Below are 13,681 nucleotides of genomic sequence, written 5' to 3'. Positions count from 1 at the left end.
TCATAGCACTTACCATGATCAGTTTATTCATTTTCTCTCCACCTCAGAGTGTAAGCTGCAAATGGCCTGAATTTTGTGTATTTTTATTATTGCTGCAGCCCCAGTTCCGAGAAGGTCTTTCTAATAGACACTCCTTAAATATTTGTTGAATGAAAACCTATCTTAGTCATCCTCCACCTGAAGAGCACAGTTTACACTGTGACAGCTAGTAGTATTAAAATGCCTTAACTGACAATACAAGAGAGCGATACTCAGGCCCTAGGCAGTGGGTGCTGTAGGTGCTGTGGACTCGGGCGTTGCTCTAGGACCCGCCCTTTCATTCAGAAAGAAGTCACAGTGTAGTCTCTCCTAGAAAGTTAGGGATCGGGGTCCTGATAGGAGGATGGAGAAATGACTACGGCTTCCAGAATGCACCGCAACCCTGCCCGGCGTGGAGCGGTGCATGCTGGGATCCCTTCCCTTCCGGGGACCGGAGGAAAAGGTTTTTTGAATGTGATTCTGGAGATTGAAGTCTTCCGCTTTTGGAGTCGCTCGTTCTTTTCTCGGTTAACTGTGAATCTCTGGGTGAAGAGGAGGCCTGCTTTCGTCTTTCAGGCCGGGAAAGGTAATCGAGGCCGCGCACGCACTCCTCTGCGGGCAGCCAGAGGGTTTCAGCTGCGGGACCGAAGAGGAAGCCCAGCTCAGGGCACAGTGGCCGCCGCTGGATCTTTCGGCGTGATGGTCTTTCCACTGGGGCTGTGGGGGAATTTCCTTCTAAAATCAGAGACTGTTTTCACTTGTTTGGAGGGCTATGAGAAAAATAAAGACAGCGTAGGGAGTTCTTATAAAACTAAATTTATTGGAATGATGGGAATAGTTTTCTTCTCTTTTCCTGTTTATTTTTAAATAACGCGTAGCTGAACTCTCTGTAATAGGACGATTGTGGCAGTGACTGCTTTTTAAAAAAAATTATTTCCTAGGAAAATCGCGTTTTCTCTGTAGCTAGTACTTTATTAGTCCACAAAACTCAAAAGTGACTGACGATTTCTTGTAACTTATTTTATAGATCGAACCTCAAAGAGGTGAGATGTTTTACCTAAAGTTCTGAAACCTGAGATTATAATCCAGGTTATAATCAGCGCTCTTTTCTACTGTGCTCACTCAGCTTCTGTGCTTTAGGTTAAGTACAGCCTCTGGCGCCTCACTGGGTTAGCACTTTGTGTAACCATTTTCTAGCTGTGGTGACATAGCTGAACTAAGGTGTACTCTATGTAGAATAATAGTTATACCTAAATTAGTTTGATATGCATAAAGCTCTTTAACTGGTAACTGCTATTGTTAAGATGTATTTATCCTCCCCGTTGTTAACAAATTTTAGTTTCTCTATTTAGATACATCAGTTGATAAGCCTTCTTTGTTTTCTCTTAACCTGATTTACCTGGATGACTTCATAAATGTTTTTCTCTACCTCAAACCACAGTTTTTGAAATATTTGAAAAATTATTTTAATTTGCTTTATCGTTATTGCCTTCGTTTTATTAAAATCATAAAATTGAAGCAGTAGGGAAATTTTAGTTGAGTTTTATTAAGTTTTTTTATTTCAGAAGCAGTAAGTTCATAGAAAATGTATTCATCTAAATAATCAAGTTTTAAACACATTTAATTGTTCCAAATCATTTTATAAAATGCATTTTCTTTTTCTTCACCTTACTTTCTAACTTAATACCGTGTTGTTTTCTAGCCACCCGATGTACCATGCTGTCTTGTGATATTTGTGGTGAAACAGTAACCTCAGAACCGGACATGAAGTCTCATCTCCTAATTGTTCACATGGAAAATGAAGTTATATGTCCATTTTGCAAGTTGTCAGGTGTGAATTATGATGAAATGTGTTTTCATATTGAAACTGCTCATTTTGAGCAAAATGAACTAGAGAGAAACTTTGAGAAGACCAATAAAATACAGTATAGGACTTTCGATAACGGGAAGGACAATACCCAGCAGTGTAGAATGGACATTAATTCAAGTATGCATTCTGCTTGTGCATCTAATCCAAAAATTTCAGTTCAAAGCCTGCCTGAGGATGGCACTTTAAAACAGAAAACCTTTTATTCAGAGAACTTGTCTGAATCTAGAAAGTTCCTGAGAAGTAAGGAAAAGCAGTGTGACCTATCCCAAATAAAAGAATCAATTTATGATACAACGTATAGTCCTTCTGAATGTCCATTCTGTGGGAAAATAGAAGATTGTGCTCAAGATGTGGAAACTCATGTGAAAACAAAGCATGCCAGTTTTTTAGACACTCCAGTAGAAGGTAAAGTGTTCATTTTATGTAATAAGTAACACTAATCTCAGTTTAACATGTGGTGTCCTAAAAGTTGGTTTGTAAATCAGGTTACTATAACTTTTAAAAATCAGTTTATATCTATAACATTGTTTTTTGCAGTTGTTGCAATATAAAAATATAATAGTGGGAAAGAATTTGGATGCTGATACTAAATGTTTCAGCTGCAGGGAGAGTAGCTGTATTACCTTTCTGAGGAGAACTACAACACCAACCCAGTGACACCTGGACTGTCTCAGACTATGATTTTTTTGTTTTTGAGTTTACTGAGTTGTAGTTTGAGTCTTATGATCAGAGGATACTATGATTTCATTCCTGGCCAGCATTTGGTATTTTTAGTGTTCCAGATTTTGGCCATTCTAATACGTGTGTAGCTTTAACTTGCAGTTCCCTAATAATGTCTGATGAACATCTTTTCCTATGCTTACCATCTGTGTATCTTTGGTGAGGTGTCTGTGAAGGTCCTTGGCCCATATTTTAATCTGGTTTTTGGTTTTCTTACTGATTTGTAAGAGTTCTTTGGATGTTTTGTTCTATTTTCTTTTATTTTTAAATTTTTATTTTGATCTTTCTCTTTTCAGTTTGGGAAAAAACTCTAATGATATCCTCAAGTTCAGACTTTCTTTAGCCATATCCAGCCTGCTAATGTGCCCATCATATACTTCTGTGGGTATTTTATCTCTAGCATTTCTTTCACTTACAATGTTAATGCTGTTAGCTTCTGAAGACTTACAGCACCAAATGTATTTTTGCTTGTATGTATGAAGGTTAAAAATATCTTTTTCCCCTCCCATAAAACACAAGAGCAACCAATTCACCATCAAATAAAAGCAAAACCTGGATTTCTTTTAAAATTAGTTTAAAGGGGCATTTAGGGACTTAGTTGTAGGCTGCGATACTAACACTATGACAAACCAAACTATAGGGTTAGGTTCAGTTTTGTTTCCTTTTCAATATCCAAAACTCATGGATTAAATTCTGGAAACATTCCAGTTGTAAGGCAGAGGTCTCTTTGGCTTCCACCGAGGGTGGAATGCTGGAGGGTGAAGCACCTTTTGCAGGATCCATGAAAACTACCTGGTATTTGTCAAGGTTAAAAAAAAAATTACGTTTCCTCCTTGGTATTCTATACCCTGCAAATCTGCTTGGTAATGCATGATAGTTCGAGGTCATACAAATCCTTTCACAGACTGGGATGCTTGTTGTCAGTTATCTGTGACAGTTTTCAGTGGAACTCCAAAGTTTTTTGTAGTTGTTAGCAGGCTATTCCAACAGCGGTATGTTCTCAGTCAGCTCATATTTCTGTCCTTCCTATGCAACGAAATGTTTATACTTCTTTTGTTCTACAGTTAGATGGAGAAGTTCCCCAACTTATGTGCCTTGGCAATGAGAAACATCTCTCTTTATATCCAGATTTTCTTAAACTGTTAGAATCTCTACAGCTCTCATTACCAAAGCCTATAGTGTATCTTCATCTCTAAAACAATACTTGTCTGTGTCAAAGTACTTGTCAAAGTATTGCTGAATTCATTTCTTCTTTTGAGTAAATTTCACCTTGGAGAGGACATCAGTGAATAGCTCAGTACCTTAGTTTACCTTTTCACTGCTATACAATATATCAACTAATTTTTAAAACTTGATTGCAACCTCTGATCAAACATATTTTTGTCATTAATATTTTCTTTTATTACAGTGGTAAGAAAGGTTTGTGATTATGCTCAGTCTTCCATTTTGACCCTAGAAGTAGAAAATTAGCTTTAAATCCAACTACAAAGAACTTTTATTTATTTAACAAGGTTAGTGGATAGTGGATGTTGTACAAATATATAATGGAATATTAGTTAGCCATAAAAAGAAGGAAATCCTGTCATTTGTGTTTATATGTATGGACCTTGATGGCATTATACTAAGTGAAATAAATCAAACATAAAAAAACTAATACTGCCCTCGCTAGTGTGGCTCAGTGGATTGAGCACCTGCCTGCAGAACAAAGGGTTACTGGTTCGATTCCCAGTCAGGGCACATGCCTAGGTTGCAGGCCAGGTCCCCAGGAGGGGGCACGTGAGAAGCAACCACACACTGATGTTTCTCTCTCTTTCTCTCCCCTTTTCCCTCTCTCTAAAAATAAATAAAACCTTAAAAAAAAACAACAAATACTGTACAATCTCACTTATATGTGGAATCTAAAAAATAAAAAAAAACCTCATAGAAAAAGAGATCCAATTTGTAATTATCAGAGGCAGAGGTGAATGGTGAGGAAAGTGGATATAGGTTGCCAAGGGTACAAACTTTCAGTTGTAAGATAAAAAAGTTCTGAGGATATAATGCATAACATGACTATAGCTAAGACTGCTCTGTGGTATATTTAAAAGTTGCCATGAGAGTAAACCCTAAAAGTTCTCACCACAAGGGAAAAATAATTTTTTTTTGTTATTTCTATATGATATGATGGATACTAACTAAACTTTAGTAATCATTTCACAATATGTGTAATTCATTATGCTGTACACCTTAAAGTTATATACTGCTGTATGTCAGTTATATCTCAAAACTGAAAGAAAATTATTTAGTGTTGTAGTTTATCTGGATACATTCTGCAGCTTTATTATCATACAGATAATATAACTAAATATTTCCAAATTCTTTCCTAAATTGAGAATACTTATGCTGCATCAAATTTTTCCATTTTGTTTTTAAATTTTCAAGTGACAGAAAAATCTCTTATGTGCTGGTTAAAAATAAAGAGATGGAAGTAGGAAAAGAGTACGCTGGAGCATGTCTGTAAATGTCTACCATCTAAACTGTGGCTTCTAATCCTCAGATGAGAACATTCAAACACTCAGCATTTCAACTTGTAGACATTTTTTGGCATGAAACCAAAATAGTGTTTGACTTGGGGTGAAAATCTAGAAGTTTTAAAAATAAAACCAATTAAATTATATCTCTAATACAGACGGTGGTCAGACACTGTATGACTGTCCTATGTGTGGGCTCATCTGTACAAATTACCATATTCTCCAGGAACATGTTGACTTGCATTTGGAAGAAAGCAGCTTTAGACAAGGTATGCTTATATGTTTTAAAATAAGAATGTCATTTAATTTCTACTTCCTAGAACACATCTCAGTTTTAGATTAGTGATACACAGTGATGGGGGAAACATACTGCTTAAAAATTAATCTGACCCTTTAAATAATTCTATTACAGTTACAACTTTTTAAAATAAGTTTTTTTTTTTTGCAGAAAAATTGTCAGGGATAAACTGTTGTGACCAAAAACTGAACCAAAAGTGTGAGTCCCAAGTTTTGCCCCAGAGAAACAATATTCAGAAGAAAATGAAATATTGTGGACTTTTAAAAATCTGTTTGATTTTTAAGTTGAGGCCATTCTTTCAGCAGCTAGAAGTAACTGAAATTAGCATTTGGACAGCCAAAATTGTTGGTGAACTAGGAAGCTGCCATATGGCACATATAATTTTTTTAAAAGAATGTGAACTGTGTGGCTGAAAAGTTTTCTAAGTGCCTTTCTAGCTGTTAGCCAAGTTTCTTACATTACCACTTACTAGTTTTATAAGTGACTCTAAAGTTTTGCTCTGTCTCCTCTATTTTTTTCATGTGGTATTTTTTAAGTAATCACTACAGTGACTTAGAAGTGGAAAAATCCTATGTGGGTTGCACAGTCCCACTGAAATGAAATACAAAGGAGACCCTCAGAGAAATCAATTGTGTTCTAATGGATTTCCATTTCTTAAGGTACATAGATCCCACATGTTAATGCAGGGGCCTTTAGTGTCCAGTATCAGTGACCCTAGTACCAGTCAGCTATCTCTATGGGCAGACAGCATTACCTGCTCACTCAAAGTAATCCCACAATGAGAATTATTGTAGCAAAGATGGAACAGTTTTCTACTGTTGGTTCTTTACTAACTACTGTGGAAGAATAACCCTCTGAAGTTTAATATCTGATCATTTTTACTTTGTTTATGGTAGGCTATCTTTGGGTGCATAAATTATTCTGTGAGCTCATAGTGAATAATGAGAGAAAGATATGGTCTGAGTATATCACTGCTGATAGCCTCATAAGTACACTAAAAATCAGTTGTGAAATACGTATCTCCAACAACAGATGTGAGAAACAAATAGGAGGATGCAGTAGAAACTGAGAGATTTGAAAGGAAAGAAAGGATATTTAAATACATAATTAAACCACCAAATTGGGAGGTCAAGAAGTTAAGATACTGGCCAGAAGTCACTGGTTAATGGATATGTGGAACACTGGAGAGAGGAGAAATAGAGCAAAGGTGTTGCGACGTTGTATTATTTGGGGCCAGGCTATAATTAATACCTGCATGATCTAATACCTGTATTTCGCAGACATATTTCTATGCCCTTTAGTATTTCCTCCACCTCCCAGTATTTCTTTTAAAAACCAGTCTATCTCATTTGTGTTAATAAGGGACACCAATGGAGGGTGTTACCTAATTTCTCTAACTTTTGGTTCCTTAAGAAGGTGATACCTGTCTTCTTAAGGTTGTTACAAAGATCCAAATGAAGTAATTAATTAACAGTCTTTGTCACAGCCTAAACACTCAGTGAATATTAGTGATTTAAGTGGGGGTTGTACCCTTATAGAATTAGTTTTAAGTTCTGCTAGATTTATACATACTGTTTTTATGACATCATAGGCATGTGCAGATGGCAAAGTGGTAGTAGCATTTACTCCATTTAAAAAGTACATATGTAAACATGTAATAGATAAGCTTTGATTTTAGTAGTTATTCTAAACACTAAAAATATCTAATAGGCTTGGATAGAGTCCAATGTACTAGAGATCTGGAATTGGCTCACCAGCTTCAACAAGAAGAAGACCAAAAGAGGAAATCTGAAGAATCAAGACAAGAAAGGGAAGAATTTCAAAAGCTGCAGGTACATAGATTATAACATAATATTTTTGTTTGGTAGAAGTCTTAATTTTCAGTCATGCTGTCAAGACTTCAGTCTATTATTTTTATACTTGTTATTATACTAAATATTTTTTAACACATATTCAATATTTTATAGTTCATAACAGCCACCATTTGCAAGTACCCGTTCTGGTTATGTACTGGGGTAAGCACTTCATAGATACCATAATTTTTACAACAACTCCATGAAGAAATTATTTTAAACTTTTCTATTTTATTTTTAAATATTTTGTTGTTCTATTACAGTTGTCCCATTTTTTTCCATTTGCCCTCCTCCGACCAGCCCACCTTCCACTCCAACAGTCAGTCCCCGCCCCACTGTCCATGTCCATAGGTCATTCCTGCATGTTCCTTGCCTAGCCCCTTCCCTTTCTTTCCTCCCTTATCCCTTTCTCCCATCCCCCTCCTCTCTGGTCACTGTCAGTCTGTTCCTTGTTTCCATGCCTTTGGTTCTATTTTGCTCACTTGTTTGTTTTGCTGATTAGGTTCCACTTATAGGTGAGATCATATATATGTCTTTCATCACCTGGCTTATATCACTTAGCATAATATTCTCCAGTTCCATCCACGCCATTGTATAGGGCAGGAGTTCCTTCTGTATTCTGCTGTGTAGTAATCCCCTGTGTAAATGCACCAGAGGTTTTTGGTCCACTCACTTAATGAAGGGCACTTAGGCTGTTTCCAGCACTTGGCTATTGGAAGAAACGCTGCTGTGAACATAAGGGTGCATAGGTGCTTTTGAATTGGTCTTTCAGGATTCTCAGGGTACAGTCCCAGCAGTGGAATTGCAAGGTCAAAAGACAATTCCATTTTTAGTTTTTTAAGGAAATTTCATACTGTTTTCCACAGTGGCCGCACCAGTCTGTATTCCCACCAACAGTGCAGTAGGGTTCCCTTTTCACCACCACCTCACCAGCACTTGTTTGTTGATTTATTAATGACGGCCATTCTGACCAGTGTGAAGTGGTATGTCATTGTGGTTTTAACTGGCATCTCTCTCATGGCTAGTGATGCTTAGCATCCTTTCATATGTCTATGGGCCATCTGTATGTTCTCCTTGGAGAAGTGTCTGTTCAGGTCCTTTGCCCATTTTATAATTGAATTGTTTGTCTTTCTGTGTTGAGTCATATGAGTTCTTTACATATTTTGGAGATCAAACCTTTGTCCAAGGTACTGTTGGCAAATATATTTTCCCATGCACTTGGTTCCCTTTTCATTTTGATGATGGTTTCTTTAGCCATGCAGAAGCTTTTTAATTTGATGTGGTCCCATTTGTTTAATTTTCCCTTTATTTCCCTTGCCTTTTAATACGTATAGGCAAAAATATTCCTGCATGGGATATATGAAATTTTACTGCCTGTGTTTTCCTCTAGGACTTTTATGGTGTCACAACTTACATTTAAGTCTTTTATCCATCTTGAGTTTATTCAGGTGTATGGTGTAAGTTGGTGATCTAGTTTCATTTTCCTGCATGTACCTGTCCAGATCTCCCAACACCATTTATTGAAGAGGCTATTTTTACTCCATTTAATGCTCCTGTCCTCTTTGTCAAATAGTAATTGACCATAGAGGCATGGGTTTATTCCTGGGCTCTCTATTTTGTTGCATTCGTCTATGTGTTAGTTCTTATGCCAGCACCAGACTGTTTTGATTTCCGGTGTCCTTATAGTATAGTTTGATATTATGTAATGTGGTCCCTCCTACTTTCTCTTCTTTCTCAAGATTGCTGACGTTATTCAGGGTCAATTTTGGTTCCATATAAATTTTTGAAAGATTTGGACTAGATCTGTGAAATATGGCATTGTTGATATTTTAATATGAATTGCATTAAATCTATAGATTGCTTTGGATAGTATGAACATTTTAATGACTCTAATTCTTCCAATCCATGAATACTGTATATGCTTCCACTTACTTGTGTCTTCCTAGTTACTTTCCTCAGTGTGCTGTAGTTTTCCAATTATAGGTCTCCTTGGTTAAGGTTATTCCTAGGTACTTTATTTTTCTTGTTGCTACAGTAAATGGTATTTTTTTCCTTGTTCCTGTTTCTGATTATTTCATTATTGATGTACAAAAATGCCTTTGATTTCTGAATATTGACTTTGTATCCCACTATTTTGCTAAATTCACTTATTAAGTCTGGTAGTTTTTTGGTGGACCCTTTGGGTTTTCTCTGTTCACTGTCATGTCACCTGCAAATAATGACAGTTTTACTTCCCCTTTCCAATTTGGATGCCTCTTATTTCTTTTTCTTTCCTGATTGCTGTGTAGAACCTCCAATGCCATTTTGAATACAGTTGGTGAAAGTGGACACCCTTGTCTTGTTCCTGATCTTAAGGGAAAGTTTTCAGATTTTGCCTGTTGAATATGATGTTGGCTGTAGGTTTCTCATATATGGCCTTTATTATGTTGAGGTATGATCCCTCAGTTCCCACTTTACTGAGTGTTTTTATCATAAATGGGTGGTGTAATTTATCAAATACTTTTTTAGCATCTGTTAATGTGATCATGTGATTTTTGTCTTTCATTTTATGTGGTGTACTACGTTCATTGATTTGTGCATATTGTACCATCCTTGCATCCCTGTGATGAATCCAACTTGCTCATGGTGTATGATCTTTGTAATGTATTGTTGGATCCAGATTGTCAATGTTTTGTTAAGGATTTTAACATTTATGTTCATCAGAGATACTGGCCTGTAGTTTTCTCTTTGTTGTGTCTTTACCAAAAAAGGAATTAGGATAATACTAGCCTCATAAAAAGAGTTTGGAGGGATTTCCTTCTTGAATTTTTTGGAATAGTTTGAGAAGAATAGGAGTTAGTTCTTTAAATGTTTGGTAAAATTTGCCTGTGAAGCCACCTGGTCCAGGGCTTTTGTGTACCGGAAGTTTTTTGATTACTGCCTCAATTTCACTAGTTGTTATCCATATATTCAGGCTTTCTGCTTCTTGCTGATTCAGTTTTGGAACATTGTATGTTTCTAGAAATTTGTCCATTTTGCCCAGGTTGTCCAATTTCTTGGCATATAGTTGTTCATAGTAATTTCTTACAATCCTTTGTATTTCTGTGGTATTGCTTGTAACTTCTCTTTCATTTCTGATTTTATTATTTGGGTTCTCTATTGATAAGTCTGGTTTAAGGCTTGTCGATTTTGTTTATCTTTTCAAAGAACTAGCTCCTGGATATATTGATACTTTGAATAGTTTTTTTAGTCTTTATGTCATTTAATTCTGCCCTGTTCTTGATTATTTTCTTACTGCTACTCACTTTGGGCTTTGTTTGTTGTCCCTCTAGCTCTTATTGATGTAGGGACAGGTGGTTTATTTCAGATTTTTCTTTCTCTCTCAGGTAGTCCTATATTGCTATGAACTTCCCTCACAGGATCACCTTTGTTGTGTCCCATAGGTTTTTGTGCTGTTGTGTGTTCATTTTCATTTGTTTCCAGATATTTTTTGATTTCTTCCTTGTTCTCATTGTTGACCTTTTCATTATTTAATAGCATGTTATTCAGTCTCCATGTATTTGAATGTTTTTTAGTTTTTTTCTTGAGGATGATGGCTAGTTTCAAGCCATTGTGATCCGAGAAATGCTTGATTTGATTTCACCTTCCCTGAATTTTTTTGAGGCTTGTTTTGTGTCCAACTATGTGCTCTGTCTTTGAAAATGTTCCTTGTGCATTTGAAAAGAATGTATATTTTGCTTCTTTGGGGTGAAAGGTTCTGCATATATCAGTTAAGTCCATTTAATCTTGAGTGTTCTTCAGGGCCACAATATCCGTGTTGATACTTTGTTTGGAAGATCTGTCCGTTGTTGACAGTGGGGTGCTGAAATCCCCTACAATGAATGTGTTGCTGTCGATTTCTTTCTTGAAGTTCTCCAAGATTTTTCTTATATACTTAGGTGCTGGTATGTTGGGTGCATATATGTTTACAAGGATTATATCTTTTTGATGGCCTTTTCATTAAGTATTATGTAGTGATCTCCTTTGTCTCTTTTTATGACCTTTGTTTTGAAATCTGTTCTGTCCAAAATAAGGATTGCTACCCCTGCTTTTTTTTTTCATGTCCATGTCCTTGAAATATTTTTTCTTTTCTTTTTTTTTTTAAGATTTTATTTATTTTTAGGGAGGGGAAGGGAGGAAGAGAGAGAAACATCAATGTATGGCTGCCCCTCATGCGCCCCCTACTGGGGGCGTGGCCCACAACCCAGCCATGTGCCCTGCCTGGGAATCAAACTGGTGACCTTTTGGTTTGCAGGCCAGCACTCAGTCCACTGAGGCACACCAACCAGGGCTATTTTTCCCCATCCCTTCACTTTCAGTCTGTGAAGGTCTTTTTTTCCGAGATGAGTCTCTTATAGACAGCATATATGTGGGTCATATTTTCTTACCCATTCAGCTACACTTTGGCGTTTGATTGGAGCATTAATCCATTTACATTTAAGGTATTATTGATAGGTACTTATTCTTTGCCATTTTTTCCCCCTTTGTACCTGTGTTCCTTCTCTTTCTCTCTTTTCATCTTCTAAAATAGTTCTTTTAGCATCCCTTGTAATGGTGGTGTGGTGGAGATGTATTCTTACAGCTTTTTTTTGGTCTGCGAAACTCCTTGTACACTATTGGGTGGGATTGTAAATTGGTGCAGCCACTATGGAACGGAGTGTGGAGGGCCCTGAAAAAATTAAAAAAGGAACTGCCTTCTGACCCAGCAGTTCCACTTCTGGATATCTATCTAAAGAAACCCAAAACACTAATTCAGAAGTACATATTCACCCCAATGTTCATTGCAATATTATTTACAATAAACAAGATTTGAAAGCAAACCAACTGCCCATCATCAGATGAATAGATAGGAAACCAGTGGTACATTAACACGGTGGAATACTACTCAGCCATAAAAAAGAAGAAATCTTACCTTTGCTACCGCATGGATGAGCCTCGAGGGAATTATGCTAAGTGAAATAAGTCAGAGAAAGACAAATACCGTATGATTTTCCTTCTATGTGGAATCTAAAAAACAGAATAAACGAACAAACAAAATAACCAGACTCCTAGATATGCAGAACAAACAGAGCTATGGGGGATGGCAATTGGGGGACTGGGTGAAAAGGTGAAAGGATGAAGGAGTACAAATTGGTAGTTACAAAATAATCAGAGGGATATAAAGTACATGATGGGGGATATAGTTAATAATAATATAATAACTGTATGGTGGCAGGTGGGTACATGAAATATCAGAGGGAATACTTTGTAAATGATTGTCTAATTACTATACTGTATACTTGAAACTAATACAGAATAATAGTGAATGTAAACTGTAAATGAAAAACAAAGTAACAGATTGTATACCTTAGGACTTATCAACTTATATACTAATGTACATTATACATACCATAATTTTCCAAAACTTATTTAACCTCTTTTTTCTCAGGCATTTCACATGGCAGTGTGAGAAAATTTAATTTCCACTTTGGAATATCTAAGTTTGGCTCTTTTTCTCATTAGTGATTATTTTACTTGCAAAATACATTTCCACCAGGGTTCAGAAGAGAAAAGCTGGCTTTTCCCAAGTCTTCTTGCCTAATATACTTTTTGAACATTATAAATACAAAAAGTTTCCAATATAAAAGGGAATTTGCTACCTAACTTTGCAAAGTAGTTTAGATCTCAAAAACTTTTTCTAAGAAGGCTGTTTTACACATACTTAAGATTGTCTGTTCAATATGCAAAAACAGTTCATATATTATATAGAATGAATGTCTGAATGAGTTATAAATTAAGTAGGCTCTTGTAGGCTATCCTGGGAACGAAATAACACGTACTGACGGATTTTGTTGAAAAAATCAGCAATATGTTCAGACCTCATCTACCGTCCACCATTCTTTTAGTAGGAAGACAGGATTCTCTACTTTCCCTACTACAAGGAAAGCAAGTCTCTTGCCATGATGGTTATTTATAGAAAAAGGCTATTACTCAGGGATTCTGTATGCATATGATTTATTTTTCATAAAAATCTTTAAGTTGACTTTTATAAAAGTCTGTTATCCAGAATGGTTCAAAATGCACTTTCAGATAAATAAAATTGTGGTAAGTTTCCTTCCTCACTGAGGTAGAGAGACATAAAAATGGTTGTTTGTTTTTATGTTCAATAGAGACAATATGGTTTAGATGATTCTGGAGGGTACAAACAGCAGCAGCTCCAGAGCATGGAGAGAGAAGTAAACAGTGGAAGGATGCATCCATCTGAATTTCACAGAAGAAGAGCTGATATGATGGAAGCACTAGCTATTGGTATTGATGATGGAAAAACAAGAACTTCTGGTGAGTACTTAAGCACCAAAACCATGGTTTTTAATATTTTATGTATACATTACTGAAGTAATCACTGGAATCACTT

The 13,681-nt window shown here is 36.2% G+C and overlaps 1 protein-coding gene across 2 annotated transcripts in view; it reads left to right on the top strand.

The window, feature by feature from the left end:
* The first annotated feature begins 470 nt into the window (after window positions 1-470).
* Window positions 471-13,681, top strand: part of ZUP1 (zinc finger containing ubiquitin peptidase 1) — a 34,607-nt gene continuing 21,396 nt past the window's right edge. For both annotated transcript variants that reach the window (XM_054569867.1, XM_054569868.1), the window contains exons 1-5: window positions 471-604; window positions 1,721-2,293; window positions 5,277-5,387; window positions 7,127-7,248; window positions 13,437-13,605. In XM_054569867.1, coding sequence (XP_054425842.1) covers window positions 1,735-2,293; window positions 5,277-5,387; window positions 7,127-7,248; window positions 13,437-13,605 — 961 coding nt within the window. In that variant the 5' untranslated portion in view covers window positions 471-604; window positions 1,721-1,734. The remainder of the gene's footprint in view (window positions 605-1,720; window positions 2,294-5,276; window positions 5,388-7,126; window positions 7,249-13,436; window positions 13,606-13,681) is intronic.

The sequence above is a fragment of the Pteronotus mesoamericanus genome, unplaced genomic scaffold (genome assembly GCF_021234165.1).
Source record: "Pteronotus mesoamericanus isolate MK-2021 breed Mesoamerican mustached bat unplaced genomic scaffold, CSHL_Meso_final contig_20, whole genome shotgun sequence".
Lineage (NCBI taxonomy): Eukaryota > Metazoa > Chordata > Mammalia > Chiroptera > Mormoopidae > Pteronotus > Pteronotus mesoamericanus.
Note: the sequence above shows the minus strand (reverse complement) of the source record. Positions and strands in the feature narration are given on the sequence as shown.